The sequence below is a fragment of the Chelonia mydas genome, chromosome 10, assembly GCF_015237465.2.
Source record: "Chelonia mydas isolate rCheMyd1 chromosome 10, rCheMyd1.pri.v2, whole genome shotgun sequence".
In the NCBI taxonomy this organism is placed as follows: Eukaryota; Metazoa; Chordata; order Testudines; family Cheloniidae; genus Chelonia; species Chelonia mydas.
In genome coordinates, this window is record NC_051250.2 from 49,882,235 (window position 1) to 49,903,051 (window position 20,817).

Here is a 20,817-nt window from a genome sequence, read left to right on the forward strand (position 1 = left end):
TCCCTCCCTTTAATTTAGGAGAAGGAAAGATGAATCTCAGAGGCATTTGCCATAAGAGAGGGAGGGAAGCAGTCCTTTGCTTATTTTTTTTTTTACTACTTCTGAGCTGTTCAGTTCACTGCAGACAGAGTACTCCATACATGACAGTTGCAGTTTGCATTTCCAGTGATTTAATGTATAATGGTTCCCAAATTTTGAGAGAAATATCCTTGTCTCCTTTTTATAAAGAATTATGCTGGCATTTTAAACACATTTTATGTGATTTGTTTTAAAACAGACTGTTGCATACAAGTAGTGTGATACAATTTTCTTTATTAAAAATAATTTACAACATCAGTAACATTTTATGCACAGTTGTCAGCAAATGAACTTTGTCTCAAGATAATATTTCTATACAATACTTAACATTATTGAACTTAAAACTGTTATACTGTTTTGTTGGCTTTAAACAGCAGACACTGATTTGCAGTTGCTTAAATGTGTTTAATATACATTTTGTTTCATGTCCCTATATGTATGTGTAAAATTTATAAACATCAACACTATCCCAAAGTTTTGGGGGAAAAAATTATAAGTTAAATATGTCTAACACTTGGAGAGTCACTTTATTTTTTTCCTCCTATGCTTTAAAATACAGGAAAGAGAGCTTATTGAACATTGTATTTTATATGGTGAAAGCAGTCCTTTAATTGGACTGTATCCTGCCACTGCTGTGAGATGGATGTCATTTAATCAGGCTATCGCATCTCAAACTACTAGATCCTAGCACTATGTCAAAATTAATTTGTTTCCCCTGCTGCTGTGTTTAGAGGGGGTTATGTAATGTCTGTGATCATATGCACGTGACGGGGGGACAGGGGAAGACAGCCAAGCAAGTTCCTTCATTTCTACAGCAGTTTGCTAACTTGTGACAAGCAAAACAGATAGGTGCCATTTTCCTCAGCATTCACCATGCTTCAAACTTGTGGGCACTGAGGACCTGATCCAAAGTCAACTGAAGTCTAGGAAAAGATTCCCATTGACTTCAATGGGCTTTGGATCGGCCCATGTGAAATAGCAATGACAGGACCTCAACTATGAAAACAGAAGCTTACTTTGAGGCGTTCATAATATTCTTTCAATGATTTTAAAGCATAAGAGCAGCAGAATTAAAGTAATCACTACAGGAGTGACATCGGAATGCCTCAACAGAATTTACTGGTTTTAATGTTGGAAAAATTGTAGGTTGATAAATGTCTTGTTAAATTGCATTTTCTCTCACAATATTGATTTACTTCTGATGTGTCTTATATCACTTCTCTTGAGTATTTTACTGTTGCAGCAACAAGTGTTTTATTGCAAGACTGCAGAAGTTGGGAGGTTGTGTGCTGAACTCAAGCAATGGTAGTCGGACAAGAGAGATGTTTAAACTAAACTCTTTCGTGCCAAATAACAGGATTTCCACTTACAGTAATCGGCTGGGGGGGACATCTTTATCGGTTAGCATAACTGTTTTCTCCCCAATAATGAACACACATTCCCCTTCACTTGAACCCAGAGAGAATATACCACTCAGCTGAAAAACAGAGTGAGATTAAGATAGGCCAGTTTTATACAATAAACAAGATTTGCTCCTCAATCACAACTGTCATTACAAACGTCCAAGATAGAAATGGATCTTTGAATGCTTAATTCACACAGCAGTCATACAGCTGAGTAGCTTTTATCTTAAATGTATTAAATTAATTTACTGAGCAGCGGCAATTGTCAATGGTTTTTATCTTTGCTAAAAGAAAGCACAGCTCAGCTGGTAAAATGTAGGAAAAGATTACACAGGATTTTGGAATTTGTATAGAAAAACTTTCCTTCTTCAAAAAGCATATTACACACAAAGGTGTTTAAATGTCACTAGGGTTGTGACATAAAATGAAGTAGCCAAGGAATTCAAAGTTCAGTTTGACAGCTATGTTATTTCACATCATGAAAATTATTACCACCACCTGAAAGTGCTATAAATTTGCCAGTTTTAACCATGTCTTTTCAGGACTTTGTCAAAACTGTAACATGGTTTAAAACAGGATTTTTTAAAAATTACATTTTCATGTAAAAACTTGAAAGGTATTTTTATGCCCTATATTTTTTTGACTGAAAGACCACTACAGTCTATTGCCTGAGTATAAGTTAGTAGTTTATATTAAAATCCAACCCCCCATCATGCAATAAAGCTGAAATTGTTCTCTCAAGAGTTTTGATATACATGTTATTTGCAGTAGAAATCCTGACGCATAATTATGGAAATAATTTACTGGGCATGTGCAGAGGACTAGCTAATATTGAATGGTAATAAATGTTATTTCTCTCCCAAAGGGAACTATAAACATATAATAGATAATCACAAGCCGATTTTTAAAATGTACTTTGAAAAGAGCTTCAAGAGGGGAAAAAAAAAAAAAAAAAAATCAGAAATTGATTTATACAAGTGATTTAAAAATCATTAGTTGTAAAATGGTGTTTTAAACTAATGAAACCAAATAAGTTCCTGTGGTGAGACAGTATATTTCCAATTGTAAACTCATGGAAAACAGGCTTTTATCATGGAAGTGCTGACACAACCAAAACTACAGCAGCTCAAAAGGCAATGCAGTAACAGCTAGCTTTGGTTAGAAAACTGGGATCTTAAGCAGAGTTCTAGTGTCATGAGAAGAGTATCCAGAGGACACATTAGAAGTTTTAAAAGACAATATGGTTATCTCAGCCTTGTAATGCTTTACAATGTAATTTAAGAGGAACAAAACACAGTAATCGTAGGCCACACTTAAAAGCAAAGAAGAAAATCTAAAAGCCTAGTACATTTTTTAAAAGTAGGTTTTCACGACTCAGCTTGTCAGTACTTTGGTTAGCGACATTGCAAACAGTACACATTAACTCCCAGGGCGACACAAGGGGGACAACCATGCTGCTCCAGTTACAGCAAAGATGGGCAAGCTGCCCACTTGAGGGACACAGGAACTTGCCCAAAGTTTCAGAGCTGCATCTTCCATGAAATAGAATTTATTGCAGCCATCCTCATTTTAAATACAATATTTCATCTTACTCTGAGTGATGTTTGATCTGGATCAGATGGAGCACACCATCTCCACAGTGAAGGTAAAGAAAGCCACGGCCTATGTTTACAGAACTCTTTGGGCTTCGTGTGGACCTTCTTTTGGTCCATCCCCAATTTAAAGCATAATGAATTCAAACCTTCGGATCTGGATTCTTAGCTACTACCATGGAAGAATCCATCTCTCTTGCCTCTAACATTCCATATCATCTGCTACCTTTAAACCAACAAATAGCAGTACACAGATTTACAGGTGCAAAACTAAGTGAAAACAACTGCAGGAGGAGTCGTCTTAAAGAATAATCTTCAGCACAATTCAGTTTTGGATTTCACATCCTTTATCTACAAAATGGTGTGATAAAATATCCCCCCCCATACTTACAGCTTTCTGCCACAAAACACGAATGTCGATTTTAGCAATGTTAATAGCACCATTTGAATATTATTTAAAATCAGGAAGGATCTTGTTGCGGTCACTACAATGATTCACAATCTTCTACATCCATGGACGAAATAACTTTGAGCGGACTGGGACTGTTGCAGTTCCATAGCATGGATTCCTGGGTTCACACAAGGCATTTTCAGAATTACCAGTTATGCAAGGTATCCATATAGTCAGTAGCTACTATAAGAATCTTCGAGCCACATAGTTTAGAATTCCACCATGTTTATATATTGTTGTTTCCACATCATTTTCAAACGAGGCAATCACCCTGAACACTTTGCCAGTGTTAGTCTTCAAAATAAAAAAGAACAATTAGTGTTAATTACTTTTAAAAACTTGTCTCCAATTTTTGAACTCATACTCTACCCACAAACAATAAATGAGACAGACAAAAACTCAATCTGCATATGCCAACCATTCCAGATGTTCACATTGCTAAGGCCACGATTACGTTTTATATTAGTGCACAATTTTAGATAATTTTGGAGAACATATTGTGCTGCATTCTCTGCTGGAAGTAGGAGTGATTTCCCTGTGGATGTGCAAAGTGTGTCATAGTTGGCATTGAATGCGATGTCTAGGTGGAAAGGAATCATGCAGACTGTTGCTTTAATCCCTTAGAAACAAGGAAATGGCAAGTTATGTGAGTGGGATCTGATTAAACTTTAACTGGCTTTTAACAAAGTTTCTGTGTTGGGGGAAAACCGAAGTGATTAGGGGCTGCACATGCAGACAAGTAACGGAACAAGAAGGCAACTAAAATTATATGTACTTTCAAGATATTCTGGCAAATTATGTTCACTAGCAGTTTAAGCACAAGGCAAGACTGTTTGCTTTTTCAAGTAAATCAGCATATTACTTCATAATTCCAATGGTCTGCACCTTGAAATAGAGATGATATATTTTAGAAATACCTTAATATCCAATGTGATTCCTGGAAACAGCTCTTGAGGAAATGATACAGAAAACTGTTCTTTGCCAGTGAGGCCCAAAACGTTTGCATTTTCCCCCGGAAGGAACTGAAGTGGAGCTATGCCAATTCCAATCAAATGACCTTTATGAATCTTTTCGTAGCTTTCAGCTATAACTGCCTTAACACCCTATTAAATGTAAATAAAATAATTGGTTTCCGATTTCAGCCAGCAGTCTGCATAACAATGAAGTTTAATGAAAATAACCATTAAAACTAACACCAAATATTTTTCTGATCAACACAGAGGCAGTGACCTCCAGACTCCTGTATCTTAAGCTGGTGGAAGTCTGGTTTATTGGACATGCCTCGTTATTGGCTCTGCAGTGTTAGCAGGGGTAAAATGCAGTAACAACTTATTTTTGGCACTAAGACGAGCAAATGGCAGTGAATAAACCAAGGAAGCAGGCCAGTGCAATAAGGTGGTGTCATTTTTAGTTATTTTTCAGAACATTACTGAAACTGAAATCTATTAGCAATGCAGGACCGAACACTGTCCACCGAGGGCTTCAGAGTCTGTTGCTGTTTTGTAGTAATTAGGGGGATCTTTTGACGTTTGAAGGCAAAAGGAAACACTTCTCTGAGAGTTTTAAAAAAATGTTTATCTGAAGCTGCTGAGGTGGCATGGAATGCTAGATGCTTTCCCAGAGAGATGGAGAGTATAGATGGGCAGGGAGCAAGTGACAGACAGAGGTATATGATAAATGCAGTTTATCAGAATAGTCTGCAATGTATCCCATGGCTGTCACCACCACATGCACAAACTAAACAGAGAAAACCTTCATCAAAAATGCAGAGCATTGGTAACGAGAGATATTAGTTTGTCTGGATGTTTTCCTTTCTTGAGAAAGAGTTGCAGTTTTACAATACTCAGCTGAAAATTGGCAGTGATCTAGCTCACTAGTGAAATTCAACCCCAATAATGGTGTGCAGCTTTTCCACTCCCAAGACTGCGAAATGTGGATTGAATTGAAAATTGAAAATCAAACATTTAAAAAATATGAACATAATTTTTAAATAAAGCTTCCAAGGGGAAAAAAAAAAAAGGCAGCAAGTTCCTCTTTTTGCTTAAAAAACATTAACAGAGACTAAAATGGGAGAGTGATGATCCTGGGGAAGTGACGGGAGAGAATGAAACTTTTAGAAGTTTAAACTAAATTTAAGAAACTACAAAGGTAAAGGATAATTAGTAGGCTAGCCAACCTCAACATACTTTTTACCCTAGTTACTTATACTGCAGCCAAAGCAAGCACACAAAAATAACTGACTGGCACTTACCTTAGCTACTACAAAGCCTGCCCTTCATTCCCCCTAACCCCTATAGGAGCTGGGGGGTATACAGAGCACCCCCACAGGACTGGGGCCCTAGACCAATAGTGTATGTCATTTATCTAGCTAGGTCTAGAACCTCTTATGTTGGATCCCCATTTTGTGGGCCAAACTTGATAAATTATACATTTCTGAAATTTAATAAACTGGCCCTGTAACCACCTGTTCTCTTCTATGCAGATTCTACCAAGGAAAAACTACAGATTATACATTTTCAAGCAAACAATATTTTGCAAATATTTAAATTTAAACTGAAGGCAGTTCAACATGAATTGATGCTTAAAGACATCTTCTTAAAACAATACATTTGAAACTAACTTCATGAGAATATAACAGTACCAGTAAAAAAGGCCCCTTTGCAGTCCAGTCTCTTGAGTTACCCAGTCCATACTTCTTCCCTGCTAAAATAATCAAAGGAATGCCTTCTTTCTGGTACAACTCTGCTGCTTCAAACACATCTAGCTGCAGGAAAAAAGAAAGTGAAATCATTAGATAAGCTCTAATCCATAGCTCTTAGCTAATAGAGTCATTTGAACAAATACATGCTCACCGTTTGTCCTGATGGGAAATGAACTGTTTTTGGAGCTGGTTTTCCTATGAATTTATTCAAAAGCTTCATATTTGCAAAGGTACCTCTGGTCATCACAGCATCATTACCTCTTCGAGCTCCATAAGAGTTGAATTCACGAGGTGTTAGGCTACAAATATCATAAGACAGTATTTACTATTCAACAGAAAGTCTACTGATATTGTTTTGGAGGGTTTTTACCATTAGGTGGTATAGAGCACTAGCTAATGAACATTACAACCGTAGCTGAACTGAAGTTTTAAGTGGCTTTTTGGTGACAATCTAGAGGACTAATTTTCTAACAAATGTTGGTTAAGCAGTCTGTAGAAGAAATCAACATGAGCAGTATCTACAAGTTCTAGTCTCATGAGTGAGATAGCTGAGTTGGCAGTGAGGGTCAATTCATTTTTACTTCTAGAAAGTACCCTTCATTTAGGCTGAGGGAGATAGTCATGGGTAAACAGTGGGCACCGGAAGCCATTATTTTGAGATATTCGGCTGATAAACTGGGGTTTGTTGGTGCAGTACCGTACAATTAGTCCGTGTAAAGTGCTACCAAATGGAAGGTCTGATACTGTGAGGAGCTCTGCACCTCCTGTGAAAAGCTGGGTACCCTCAGACTTCACTGGGGGTTAAGGGTGTTTAACATCTCACTGTATTGGGTCCAGAATTGTTGATTCATCTCTCAAATAAATCTACATCAAACCTTCAGCCAAATTCACATTCATACAGGGGCAATTCAGTCTTTAAACGAGGCGTGTTACGAACAAGCTGGTCTCTGATGTGTTCTGTGCATCTATTTGCCAGTCTGCTCTCTTTGCCAAGAACAATAATTTTGCAACAGCAATGGAGTAAGCAATTATCCCTATACTGTGTTCAACACCCATCAAATGAAGTGAAAGCAACATTATCATTTCTTATGTAAAATCAATGGACATAGAATAGAACATTAGCACATGATTAGTGCTATCTGCTTTGTAAATTAACAATGTATCTTTGTTTTGAGATGGATTTGGCAGCAGACCATTATCTTTTTACAATGGTCTATCTCATTGATGTGATCTTTTAAAATAGATTTCAGCTGTTCACAAGGCAAAAGAGATTTCAAATACATTTCTGGTGATGACCTACAATCACAGCAATGACAGTTTACATGTTAGCCAGGACATACACAATTAATTTCTCTAATGCATAATGGCATTTACAGAACAAAACAATTTTTGATGATCAGTTGTTTATTTGGTAAATTAAGTTCCCCACTGAGACAAAAACTAAAGCAGATTCATTTGCTTCATAAAATATATGTAAGGCCCTTTGTTTTCAGCTTTTGTTTTTATTTAATTTTTCCTGGGAATTTATCAATGTTTATTACCACCACAACAAAAAATCAGTGCAAAAATATTATTTTTCTGGGTAAATATAGGGGTTTATTTTGTTGGACAGAAAGACAGGGAAAAAGTATTCAGCAGAATAATTCTTTGAATTCCGTTCATCAGTGTGGTTTGCTGCAGAACTAATACAGAACTCAAAACACAACTTCACCTCTGAGTTTGAGAAAATAATACATCTCTTATCCCCAAATAAAACTTTTCATTTGAAGTTAGAACTATTGTAGAGTTAGAACTATTACCTATAAATATTTACATTTAATAATTGGGCCACACCATTTGCAGCGCACGCACTCAACTTCTTTTCTCCCTTTGAATACTTCCTTGTGTTCTGAAATGTATTCTGACAGATTTTTGTTTTCTTCCCATTTTAGTGTGTCAAATCTTTCAACCATTATCTGCTCACAGCTTGAAATGTGTACGTGGTGGGCGTGAGACTCATCAGTACATTCAGATGCACACACGCTTCAGAGCTTGCATGTGTGCCTGTTTGTTTATTATGTGTATCTTCTAGAGTAGACTAATACATATCCTTACTTCAGTCAGCTTTGCACGTATATACAAACTAATGTATTATTGTAATACATATATCTCATGCAATGTATTGTATTTTCCTAATAAAACAAGGGTTTTAAAATATATTTGAAGGATACAAAAGTAGGATGAAAATCAGAAAAAAATGAATAATACTTTTCGTAAAACCTGGGAAATTTTTGGTAAAAATCAGTTAAAAAAAATGAAAATGAAGGGGCTTAAATATACGTTACGATCCATACCCTTTGTTTGTCAGATACTTCGCAGCGGCGCTATTCCTTGCAATGCTTCCAGCAGGTGATATGTGATCTGTAGTTACAGAATCTCCCAAATATAGCAAGACATGGGCATTTTCAATTGGTTGTAGTGAAATTGGCTCTTTAGCCTATTAGGGGGGAAAAAAAGAAAAAAAAAATACATACTTTCCCCCCAGGATTCCTAGCACAAATCTTATTTAAACAGGTTTGTTCACGTCAAAAATGGAGCATCCATCCATGAGCTCCAATCATTCCAATGGTGTGAACACCAGTTAGAGACAGTTAGACATGGTTAATGCTACACAACTTAATCAGATACAACCAAATCTTACTGAAACGCAACTTTCCCCTTACTTTAGTATTCAACACTTCCCAAAATATTATTTTAGATGGAATCACTGTACTTACAAGCTTATCAAAAAAAGAAGGACATCGGATATATGTGGACTTCAAATCCCATGGAAACAAAACTGACTCTGGTGCTTCCAGAAAATTCCATCGCTTATTGCCTTTCTACAAAAGGAGAGTATATTAGCCAAATTAGACTATCAGGGAAACCGATTTACAATTATCTTATACAATCTTAAAGTTTTTTTTCTGAGGTTGTACTATACTGTGGGAGATACCATCGTAACGTACACTGTTTAAGAACCCCAGTATAACAGAATACAGGTGGCCATATCTTCGTCACTTAATCTTAGTCACGGTATCAGAACCCTCCATAACGGCTGCTGTTTCAACCAGAAGATACAGCAAAGCTATACAGAAATGCACTGTCTTCTAAACTATTTAAAATGACAGACCTATCTTACCTCAATTTTTTCTTTCAGTTCTGTAAACATGGATGATATCACATACTCCTCCTCAACTTGCTGAAGTTCTTCTCGAGTGGGCCAAACATCATGCAGGTAGATATTTTTGCCATTAGGATCAATGCCTATGTAAAAGGTTTTATGTAAGCAAAAACAAAAACAAACGAACAAAACCCCCATATATGTTGAGACTTTATTCAAAGATGCTACAGCCGATTCCAAAAAAGTAATCGGCTAAGTGATTTTTTATTTCTTTGCTGCTAGGAATGAAAAGCATGGTCATTCTTTGTCTAGTGCTGTAATAATGTAATGCTCTCTGCATGCTTAAATGCCAGTTAAATGAAACAAACGTGAAAAACTGAGGAAATATGTAATTTCCCCTTTCTCTCATGAGACAAAATATCTGAGTATAAATAAAAGAAGAGATGAAGTGGTCTAAGGCTGATAGTCAGTCCTGTTTCAAAACAGAAAATGCAAAAGTTGCTGCCATTTAACAGGCAGACATTTTAAGCCAAAGCACCCAAAGAAAACCTGGTACTATTCTGAAATATGAGATATAAAGAAATAGTTACCTAAAGGCTCAGTCTGGAAATCTATATTAACAGTGCCTGCTATAGCATAAGCGACTACTAAAGGTGGAGAAGCAAGGTAGTTGGCACGGACACAATCACAGAGACGGCCTTCAAAGTTTTTGTTTCCCGACAAAACTCCACAAGCAACTAAATCACCCTGAAAGGTAGAAACAAATACATTTCTCAGCACTTCTTACAAACTTATAGGTGCATTAATGACAGTTTGCTTAGATTTCTGTTGTCTTAAAAAAAAAAAAAAAAAAAAAAAAAAGCTAAAGGCACCCTAAGTACTTATAGAAGCCCCTAAAAGGAAAGGTCATTTGCTCTCTACCACTACTATTCCCACTCTGTCTCCCCAGTCACAGAACTCCCTCATGTCTCCTCTTAGTCAGCTGGATTAGTTCTCCCCTCCTTTTTTCTCCTACTTCTCCATCACCTTTTCCCAGGCTGATGCCTCTATTACTCCCTCATTGCTAACAGCAGCCTTGAGGATTGAGCAGCTTTTAGAACTGACAAGGCTAAAGGCAGCTTATCATTTAGCTGTCTCAAACTGCTCACTCTCGTGATTTTTTTTTAATATTCCAAAACACATTTGTGCTTCACAGAGTTACTAGATATACAATAAAGAAAGTATCAACCATTGGCTCATTTCTGTATCATTAACCTTATTTTGCCAATGACAAGAAAATAGCAGAAACTCAGGTTAGCATATGTATATATCATACACAATATGACTAACTCTTGCAAGAATACACAAACTTCATCTTACAGCTGAGATTTGTGTAGTAGAAAGTTGTATTCATTATGACTTTATTATTATTTCAGACACCAAATTAGTCACTTTATATACTCCATGTGGCATGCAAAGATGCATCTCCAAATGCACTGCAAAATTCCAGCCAAGGACAAAGTATATTATTTTATACAGATTCTTTTATTTCCTGACCATTTGAGTAGAAAAGAATCTGCTACATTGTATATGCACTGTCAGAATCTTTAAGCTGTACCTGTTTTATCGCATTCCGAATGGCTTCTGGCAAGGGAGCAGTGTTTCCAACACATGTTGAACATCCATATCCAACAACCTCAAACCTGCATTGAAAAACTGGAGTAAGTAGCACATTCAATTATTTAAAATTAGTGTTGGTGAAATATTAGAAGCTGAGGGAATTTGTTTTGCTAACTGGGCATTTTTTATACTGAGTACACTGAAAAGAGATAATAATCCCATTACTTCTCACTTGTCTTGGTGAATTACAAAAAATAAGTCAGGTCTCCAGAATACCTCCTGATGTATTGCCATTACTTAGTGAAACGTAAGCAAGGACAATAAAGTTCATGCATAAAACAAAGCTAATATACAGTGTGATTTGATTATGATTATTATTGCTACTGAGCAGTCAAAAGTATAGTAGGTGTCTCAGACAAGCAAGCCAGGGCATGGTTCTTGTCCTGAAAAATTTACAATCCAAACCACCAGTCCTGTGGAGCTCTGTTAAAGAAAATAGGCTTCTGCTCAGGCACAGGAGATCACCTGCACCTTGTAAATTGTATGTGCAAGGGCCAAAACCTGATCCAACATACACTTATGTGTATGATTAATTTTAAGCATGCAAGTTGTCCCAAAGTCAGTGGGACTATTCACATGCTTAAAGTTAGGCATCTTGCTGAACTGGGGCCATATCTAAGGACTATACATAAATCCACTTACACATGCACCACTTTTCCCTCCGTCAGCATGAATAAAGAAGTTAAACTTACCCAAGTTTACTGAGGTATGGTAACACTCCACTTGAACTGAGGTAATGTGTAACCATCCCACTACCCGGAGATAAACTTGTTCTTATATAAGGTTTAACCATCAGTCCAGCTTCGACAGCTTTTCTGGCCAAAAGACCTAAAGAAAAACAAAACAATAGTTAAATAAGACTTGTGCATATTTATTGGAAGAGCAATTGAATTTATAACTACCAAGATGGTGTCTGGTAGGTAAATTACTGTGACGAGGGGAAAATAAGGGAAATCACCATTTACTGTCTTTTAAGGAAACTGTTTAAAAGGAATATATATTTGTAATATTCCTTAGACAAGTAATATAACAAAGTTGCTTTTTCAATAAGAAGAAGTCATATTTGTTTTCTTATTCAGATCAAACATACCCACTTTCTTCCCCTTACCTGACAGAAAATCTCTTCTCCGTGTTTTAATGGATGGTCTAGTGGTCAGAGCAGGGAAGGGTGGTCTGGTCTGGGTTTTATTTCAAGTTCTGTCACTGACTTTTCAATTCCTGCTGTTAAAGCTCAGCTAGCATCTAATTAAAGGCTAAATTTCACCCTTTCATTCAGGATCAAAACCTCCTGACACTATCAATGGTTATGTTGATATCCATAGCCTTTTGAAAGGAGCTCTAAACAGACTGGTAATGTCGGATCATAAAGTAAACAAACACAAACTTATTAGACCTACCTTCATAGGCATCTAGTTTTTATAGATGTCTGATAAGGCCACAGAAACTTTGAAATTATACAGCACTATGTACAATAAAGGCCACTTCTCATTAACACAGTTCTCAATACATATAACAGGAATTCAGGCCTGAAAGTACAATGAACAGTCTAACTGAGTTAAAAGGTCTGACACTGGGAATTCCCTGCACTGAGCATTTGCTGAATTGGACCAAAATTGACAAAGACCATGTAAACACCAGATTGCAATAGTAAACCAAAGTTAGTTGTCACCAGTCACAACATACCTGCTGCAAGCATGACAGATGGATTGCAGTTATTTGTACAACTGATTACTGCAGCAATGACAACAGATCCATGAGACAATCTGTACTCATTTCCTTCATACTCAACAGGCACAATGTCATTTTGTTTCTCAATAGCAATCTGAAACCCTTTAAAGCCAATCTAGATGACAAAATATATAACAAGTCAAGAACAGAGACAATTCAACAACTATAGATCACACTTAAAACAGATATGTACCTCATCATAGCATGATTATGTGAACCTTCACTTAAGACTCATGTACTCCGTGAAAGTGCTTATCAGTCATATGAGTAGACTGAAATATAATAGGTTTTCAAAGAAGTCTTCAGAGATGTGTGCAAGGACTCATTGCCCTCAAATGAACAGTGATGCGCTCATCCATATACCTTTATAACTGCCATTGTTAATAGTACAAAATGTCTGGCAATAAGTGCCTATGTATCAAAAGCAGGATCAAATCCCTAGAGTATTTTCCCCCTTCTTTTAGGGGAATTCCCTTATTTAAAGGAATAGGCATTCATTCAGGTATATGTAGTTTGCAAAATTAGAAAAGTGTGTATCATGTGGCAAGGCTCAAGACTTTTAATATAAACCATAACTGGTCCATTAAAAACAACTCCTCCAGCATCACGTACAAGATATTCTACTCACTGTCAGGGGGGGGCAAACTATGGCCCACAGGCTGGAGCCACTTTAAGCCAGCCCGCGAGCTCCCGCTGGGGAGCAGGGTCGGGGGCCGCACCATGCGGCTTGGACGCTGAGTCGGGGGCTGGACCACGCAGCTTGGCCCCACTCCAGCCGGAGCGCTGGGTCAGGGTTCGGCCCCGTTCCAGCTCCTACGCACTCTAATACCCCCTCTGGCATGCCAATGGGAGCTGCAGGGGCAGTGCCTGCAGATGAGGCAGTGTGCAGAGCCACCTGGCCATGCCTCCACGTAGGAGCCGGAGAAGGGACATGCCACTGCTTCCAGAAGCCGCCTAAGGTAATCACCGCTTGAAGCCTGCACCCCTGAGCCTCTCCCCACACTCCTGCCCCAGCCCTGATGCCCCTCCTGCTCTCCAAACCCCTCAATCCCTGCCCAGAGCACCCTCCTGCACCCCAAACCTCTCATCCCCAGCTGGAACCTGCACCCCTTCCTGCATCCCTGCCCCAGCCCTGATCCCTATCCTGCCCTCCGATCCCATCGGTACCAGCCCAGAGCACCCTGTTACACCCCAAACTCCTCATCCCAAGCCCTACCCCAGAGCTCACACCCTGAACCCGAGAGCATTCATGGCCTGCCATAGAATTTCTATTCCCCGATGTGGCCCTTGGGCCAAAAAGTTTGCCCACCCCTGCACTAAACCTAATTAATTACATATATTTCTTCAGCACTATTTTATAACTGTCTGAAATATAATAAAGATGAGCTAATCAAACAGGAAGCTGTCAAACCAAGCTTGACTGGGAAAGGATTAAAGAAACAGGGTCTGGATCTGTAACATTTAATCTCCCAGAAGTCTTCATGGCCCACCCAGACACACCATTCCCAGTCAAACAGCTTCCCCGCAAACATCTCTTTTTTTTTTTTTTTTTTTTTACACTACCGAGTCTTTGATTTTTCTCCCACATAAGGCAAGCCTACCACAGCTGACTGCTACACACTATGGGTCTTATCCAAAGCCCATTGAAGCAGAAGACTCAGATTTCAATGGCCTTTGAATCAGACTCTATGCTACTTGCAATTCTACTTCTGACTCGGTGCTGTAACCAGCTCTTCTTGATCACTGAACTTAACAGTACATGTTAGGATTGAAAATTCAGCTCCCATTCAAAAGCATTGGAAATTGGAGGCTCATGGTTGTTAAGGCACGTTCTGTTTTTTTTTTTTTTTTTTTTATGTTTTGGATAATTTAACAATTGATTAAAATCAACGGTTATATTAAGCTGGACTAAACTGAATTTACCTCCCAAAAACACTGAGAATCATCGTTTCAATTTCAAACAATGAAGCTGATTTGGAGGGATTTTTAACTCACTCATAAGAAATGGCACTGTACAATAATTTTTGCCCCACTGTTGTTTTAAAACAGAAATTCTCAAAAAAACCCACCCATTCATGTGCCTAACCAACTTAGCAATTAAAAATGACTTAAATGGACAAACTGTAGAAGTTTGGAACATCTGATTGCTTAACTTTTTCACTTTTCTGCTTAGTAGATTCTTAGGTCCATAATATGAATTGAGGCTTTTTGCAATTTTTATTCAAATTTTCTACTGTTTGAGGCCAAGTAACATTACTGTGATGGTTAGTACACAGAGCTATGCCCAAGGGACACTCATTGAGCTAGTGAGTATTTGTAAAATAAATGCTTCAGATTACGGACTATGACTTTATAAACTATTGTGTTCAGTATGAAAGCCAAAAAATGAGTTACAATACATCTATCTACCAATCCACTAAAAGTAAAGTTGTACAAACCTTCTCATTTAAGCAGGCTTGGAAATCACTCTTCATATTAGTAATAGCCACTCTATCCTGTGGCCTCTTTGGGCCACTGACATATGGCGTTATAGAACTCAGATCTATTTGTATTATCTGGAAAAGAAAAAAAACCCAGTAACACGTGCTAGGAAACATTGCCCAATAGGTAAGAGCACATTTAGCCCTAGTTTTTCAAGGCAACTGGGCCCATCTGGTTTAGTAATCTGAATATTCTGTGGTGTTTTTCCATTAAAAAGTGAGGCTTTCATTTTCAGGATGGAGTATTACTAACAATGCTTTATCATGAACAATCCGTGAGCTTTGACGCCAGCTGCCAAAATTTCTCATGAAGTCAGACTTATATGATACCCTGAAAGAATTGGTTGACAAAAGGGATTCATCAGCCGTTCCTACACTTATTATAGTGCTTAAGGTTGTCAGTGGCACAGCCAGGTGGAGAAAACAGGGGGAGCGGAGATTTAAAAAGGCACCGCCCGCTTGTACTCATCCGGCGGTGCTCCGGGTCTTCGGCGTCGGGTCCTTCACTCACTCCAGGTCTTCGGTGGCACTTCGGCATTGGGTCCTTCACTCACTCCAGGTCTTTGGCAGCACTGAAGGACTCTCTGCCACCGAAGACCCTGGAGCGAATGAAGAACCCGATGCTAAAGTGCCGCTGAAGACCCGGAGCGCTGCCTGATCCGCTGCCGAAGACCCGGAGAGCCACCGGGTGAGTAAAACTTAAAAAGGCACCACTTCTGCTCAGTGGGAGAGCGGCCGCTGTCTCGCTTCCCACCCTAGCTACGCTACCGAAGGTTGTTGGGTTTTTTTGTAAAGTATCTAACTATCCAAAGCTATGAGTTAAGATATTCATGTACAAATGTCAATTAAAAAGTGGCAACAACTACAATGATAAAAAATAAGTTATGAATAATGAATACAAATAGTTGAAAAAGTAAAAGTCATTTTTACAAATACCTGGGTATACTCAGGTTCCTCTGAAGAAATCTGATCATTTCGAAATAACTTCACAGCTTTAAGATATGCTTCCATGAACTCAAGCTTGGCCTTGTCAAAGCCTATGGAAAAAATTTCCAGACATGGGAAAAGGTATGCTACTGAAAAAGAGCATAACTTACTTGTAACTAGGGTTCTCAGAAATAAATATTGTGACAAATTCACACAATCTGTGTGCCGCCCCATGGATTCCATGAATCAAGCACTATTGAAGTGCATGACAAATCTTTGCACTTTAATAACTGCCCTGAAGATCAGTCTTCTTGCCATATAATCGTCCCTATACATTCTACCTCTGTCCTATTAGCAGTTTGTTGAACCCCCACAAAATCTAAAAGTGAAATACTTCAATCTTTGAAACAAGGACTGACAAGCTACACAAACTGAATAGCCTGCTGAAAGCATATGTACTATTAGTTCATAATTAAGAGTTTTTTTCATTTTCATCTGATCACCTCACTGCAGTCTAAGATGGAACTCAGAAAAGGAACATCCATTCAGCAGGTACCCTTCTCATTATGACCTGGTCTATGGGGAGCAACAGCAGAAACCTCTTGATCCTCTGAGCCAAATTAGGCAAGAGGAGCGACTGAATCTCACTTTCGTAGGAGGTGAAAAGGCAAAAACCAAAAGGTAACTCAAAAACCAAAGAAGCTGAGATGCACCAAAATAATCCTGCAAAAAACCATTCCCAGCAGCCACCAAACTCTGTCTGAACTTGTTTTCAAATTGTGATAAACCATTTTAAACATGGTTCTCTAACATTGTTTCAAACACTGATTAGATGAAGTAATGGTTTGTGAGGTCCGTAGTTACCAGGCAAATCACATTTAACCCATCCTGGCAGAAACCGCTTTTAAATATATGCTCACAATTTTTTTCCTATAATATAAAAAGAAGATTTCATTAATTGTCAAGAGGAACCACTTTACCATGTTGCCATTCCTGGCCTTATAGAATAATTCATGGAGGGCGGAAAATGATCTGTCTTGACAAAGAAGACCTCTGCCTGCTCAAGAATAAGCTGACCCTGAACAGTGATGGCAATGATCAGACTGATCACAGCAAACATAATATAACCAGATTTGGTACAAGCTTCAGAGGCACGCCAGCTATCCATCTGTCAAGATTTATTTAAAAAAATTATTTCCTAGCTTAAATAGAAAAACAGTAATTAATGAAATGTAGTGCCATAAGGAAATTTACATGCTAATAAGCTCCAAGGCCCAATGGCCACTTCCACAGAAAAAGGTAGCTGATATTCATTAAAGCAATATAATTTGTATTAAATTTAAAACTCCATTGTGTCCATGAGGCTATTCATGGGAGGGATCTGCAAAGTAGCTCCCCATGACAAGAACGTTATTGCCAGCAGAACTCATTACATTATCTCCATCAAGCAGGTTATAATCCTGAAGAAAAATACTGTCCAAATGTAACGCATGATGCAATTTTAGATAAAAAATACTTTCCATGTGAGTTTAAAATGCTAATATGGTGAATCATGTGTGTTACACCTTAATTTCATCCTTACCTGTATGCTTTAAGTGCTTTAGCGTCACATTATCAACAGGGAAAAAGCTCAGAATAGCACCATATTCAGGACACATATTTGCTATTGTGGTTCGGTCAGCTACAGACAGCTGGGAAACGCCAGTTCCAAAAAACTCAACAAATTTTCCAGCCACTCCTGCTTGCCTGAGTTGCTGTTAAAAATGAAATACAGAACTATAAAACATCTGGAACATAAGAAGATACACTACAAGGAATGGTTGGTGCAACAGTTTGAAATTAGTAACAATTACTAATTTTACAAAATGAAATACAGTGCAAAACTTCTTTATATCTAAATCATGTCCACAAACTTCAAACGTCAAAACTTTAACATTTAAACTGGACTCTGACAGAGGTAAAAACCCTCAAGATATGTCTCCCCACCCACTCAGTTCTGTGTATTTTCAAGCAGTGACTGTACCATGCTTTTTAAAGTGTTGCTAGGAGGAGTCAGGAATTCACAAGGCAACGTGTGGCTTTTCATTTGGTAGTCAAGGTGACAAAGATTCAAAGGAAGGAATTTAAAGCTCTAAGCCCAATGAACTAGTGAGGGTGCTTTGTACTATCACGGGGAAAGCCTAGTTAGACACTATTCCCCCTCTCTTGTTCCTCAAGGTACCCTAGCTGTGAAGGCAGTGAAATTTTAGAGAACAGCGGATGGCAATGAAAAGAATCGGATAACTACTTGAAGGAAAAGATATTTGTAGAGGTCAGGATAAGAAGACAAATAAATATCTAAGCAGCAACATATGTCACTGGAACAACTTTTGAAAATAAAACCACCATACTGGAATTAACAGACAGTTAAGCAAAGCGACACTACTGGTTTGTTGAGTGTGGTCACTGAAACCTAAGTGCTGCTTTATCCCTGATGGTCCCCCAATTTCCCTGGAAAACCCCCATACATTCTGAGGCACTGTACACTGCCCCATTAATCCTTCCAGGATGCCAGCACCTGTCCTCCTTAGGCTAGCGTAGCTGCTGGTAAACAGTGTGAAACATTACACTCATCTCTTGGAGCCAAGCATGCTGCATTCACAGCTAAGGTATCCTGGGAAACAAGAAACTGGGAACAGAAATCTAACAAGGCTTTTCTGTGTGATTGTGGAATCCACTGTAACTAGTTCACCGGGCTTAGAGAGTAGGGATTCATTGACATTTATCCCCTCTTACACCTTCTGCTTTATAAGGACAAAACTCCAAGTGCAGTGAAAAACTGAAAAATAGAAACTGATTAAATCTTGCTAAGGGTCTGAACAGAAAGGAAGCATTCACCATACTGACACAAATCACTCTGACACCATTTACCAGAGGCCCAGGAGTGGAGATCCAGAGAGACAGATATCCTCTCACTACATTTCTGTTACACTACTGTAATTACTGACTTCAGTAAAGTTACTCCTGATTTACCCCAGGTTGAGAGCAAAAGCAGGGTTTTGCAGGAACACTTTGGAGCAAAAAGAGTCAAACAGGAGGGTTTTTCCACTGCAGAGACTGTAAGTGCTCTCACTAGGGAACACTGACATTAATTACATTTATAAAATGTCTGTAAATACATAGTTATATGTAAGGCCTCTAAGGGACCATTGGTAAAAAGAAAATAAATAGGACTTAAATGAGCAGTTGCGTACTTAGGCGGTTAATAGAGATGTTGCTGTTTCATATAGCTACAGTTAATGATGCCGCATCAGAGACTGCGAGTGTCATAGAATATCAGGGTTGGAAAGGACCTCAGGAGGTCATCTAGTACAACCCCCTGCTCAAAGCAGGACCAATTCCCAACTAAATCATCCCAGCCAGGGCTTTGTCAAGCCTGACCTTAAAAATCTCAAAGGAAGGAGATTCCACCACCTCCCTAGGTAACCCATTTCAGTGCTTCACCACCCTCCTAGTGAAAAAGTTTTTCCTAATATCCAACCCAAACCTCCCGCACTGCAACTTGAGACCATTACTCCTTGTTCTGTCATCTGCTACCACTGAGAACAGTCTAGATCGATCCTCTTTGGAACCCCCTTTCAGGTAGTTGAAAGCAGCTATCAAATCCCCCCTCATTCTTCTCTTCTGCAGACTAAACAATCCCAGTTCCCTCAGCCTCTCCTCATAAGTCATGTGTTCCAGTCCCATAATCATTTTTGTTGCCCTCCACTGGTTGCTTTCCAATTTTTCCACATCCTTCTTGAAGTGTGGGGCCCAAAACTGGACACGTACTCCAGATGATGCCTCACCAATGTCGAATAGAGGGGAACGATCACGTCCCTCGATCTGCTGGCAATGCCCCTACTTATACAGCCCAAAATGCTGTTAGCTTTCTTGGGAACAAGGACACACTGTTGACTCATATCCAGCTTTTATTTCACTTCCCAAGCATCTCTGGTAGAACTCTCACCATAACAAAGTCTGCTTGATTTAGGATAAACAGAATTCTAAATTACCTTAGTAATGCTTAGAACAACATCTATGGATGTAGCAAGTGGGCTGGCTAAGCCTGTCAGCTCACACCCAACTACCTCAGGCAAAGTGAGTGCAACTGGCATTCCCAGCATTACTGCTTCTGTTTCAATACCGCCAACACCTGGAGGTAGAATATTAAACTGTTTTTATTGTGCTAAGTAATTAACATAATAAACATTTTGAAGTGCATATTAAAGTCTAATGAAGTTCCTCCTATTGAAGCTAAAGGCCATAATAATCTGTACAATAACACATCCTTATTTGTATCTGACTCCAACTGAAAGACAATATTTCAATACACGTGTCTTCTAATAAAAAGACGGACATGAAAGAGTCTTGCAAAACTACTGCTCAAATTATCACATTTTAATCCTACTGGTGTACCATATCTACTACTGATTTTATATAAAGGTGTTAGATAGAAGTTTTCTATTCATCCAGAGAACACATGCAGCATGGAAACTTCCTCACACTGCCATGCCAATGTGCATCGAACTACAATAACAAGAGCTTTGCAATATTATGATTTCCTTCAAATCCCTTCTCAGGATACACAGTTCTTGACTGATTTCCAATGACAACATCAAAACACTCATCTATGCA

The 20,817-nt window shown here is 38.5% G+C and overlaps 1 protein-coding gene across 2 annotated transcripts in view; it reads right to left on the reverse strand.

The window, feature by feature from the left end:
- Nucleotides 1–295: 295 nt before the first annotated feature.
- IREB2 (iron responsive element binding protein 2) overlaps nt 296–20,817 on the reverse strand; it is a 41,899-nt gene continuing 21,377 nt past the window's right edge. For both annotated transcript variants that reach the window (XM_007068352.4, XM_037909920.1), the window contains 15 exons: nt 20,196–20,335; nt 17,744–17,915; nt 16,171–16,271; nt 15,193–15,309; nt 12,710–12,869; nt 11,719–11,854; nt 10,965–11,049; nt 9,958–10,114; nt 9,386–9,510; nt 8,982–9,086; nt 8,559–8,701; nt 6,377–6,524; nt 6,166–6,288; nt 4,442–4,627; nt 296–3,818 (listed from right to left, as the gene is read on the reverse strand). In XM_007068352.4, coding sequence (XP_007068414.4) covers nt 3,708–3,818; nt 4,442–4,627; nt 6,166–6,288; nt 6,377–6,524; nt 8,559–8,701; nt 8,982–9,086; nt 9,386–9,510; nt 9,958–10,114; nt 10,965–11,049; nt 11,719–11,854; nt 12,710–12,869; nt 15,193–15,309; nt 16,171–16,271; nt 17,744–17,915; nt 20,196–20,335 — 2,009 coding nt within the window. In that variant the 3' untranslated portion in view covers nt 296–3,707. The remainder of the gene's footprint in view (nt 3,819–4,441; nt 4,628–6,165; nt 6,289–6,376; nt 6,525–8,558; nt 8,702–8,981; nt 9,087–9,385; nt 9,511–9,957; nt 10,115–10,964; nt 11,050–11,718; nt 11,855–12,709; nt 12,870–15,192; nt 15,310–16,170; nt 16,272–17,743; nt 17,916–20,195; nt 20,336–20,817) is intronic.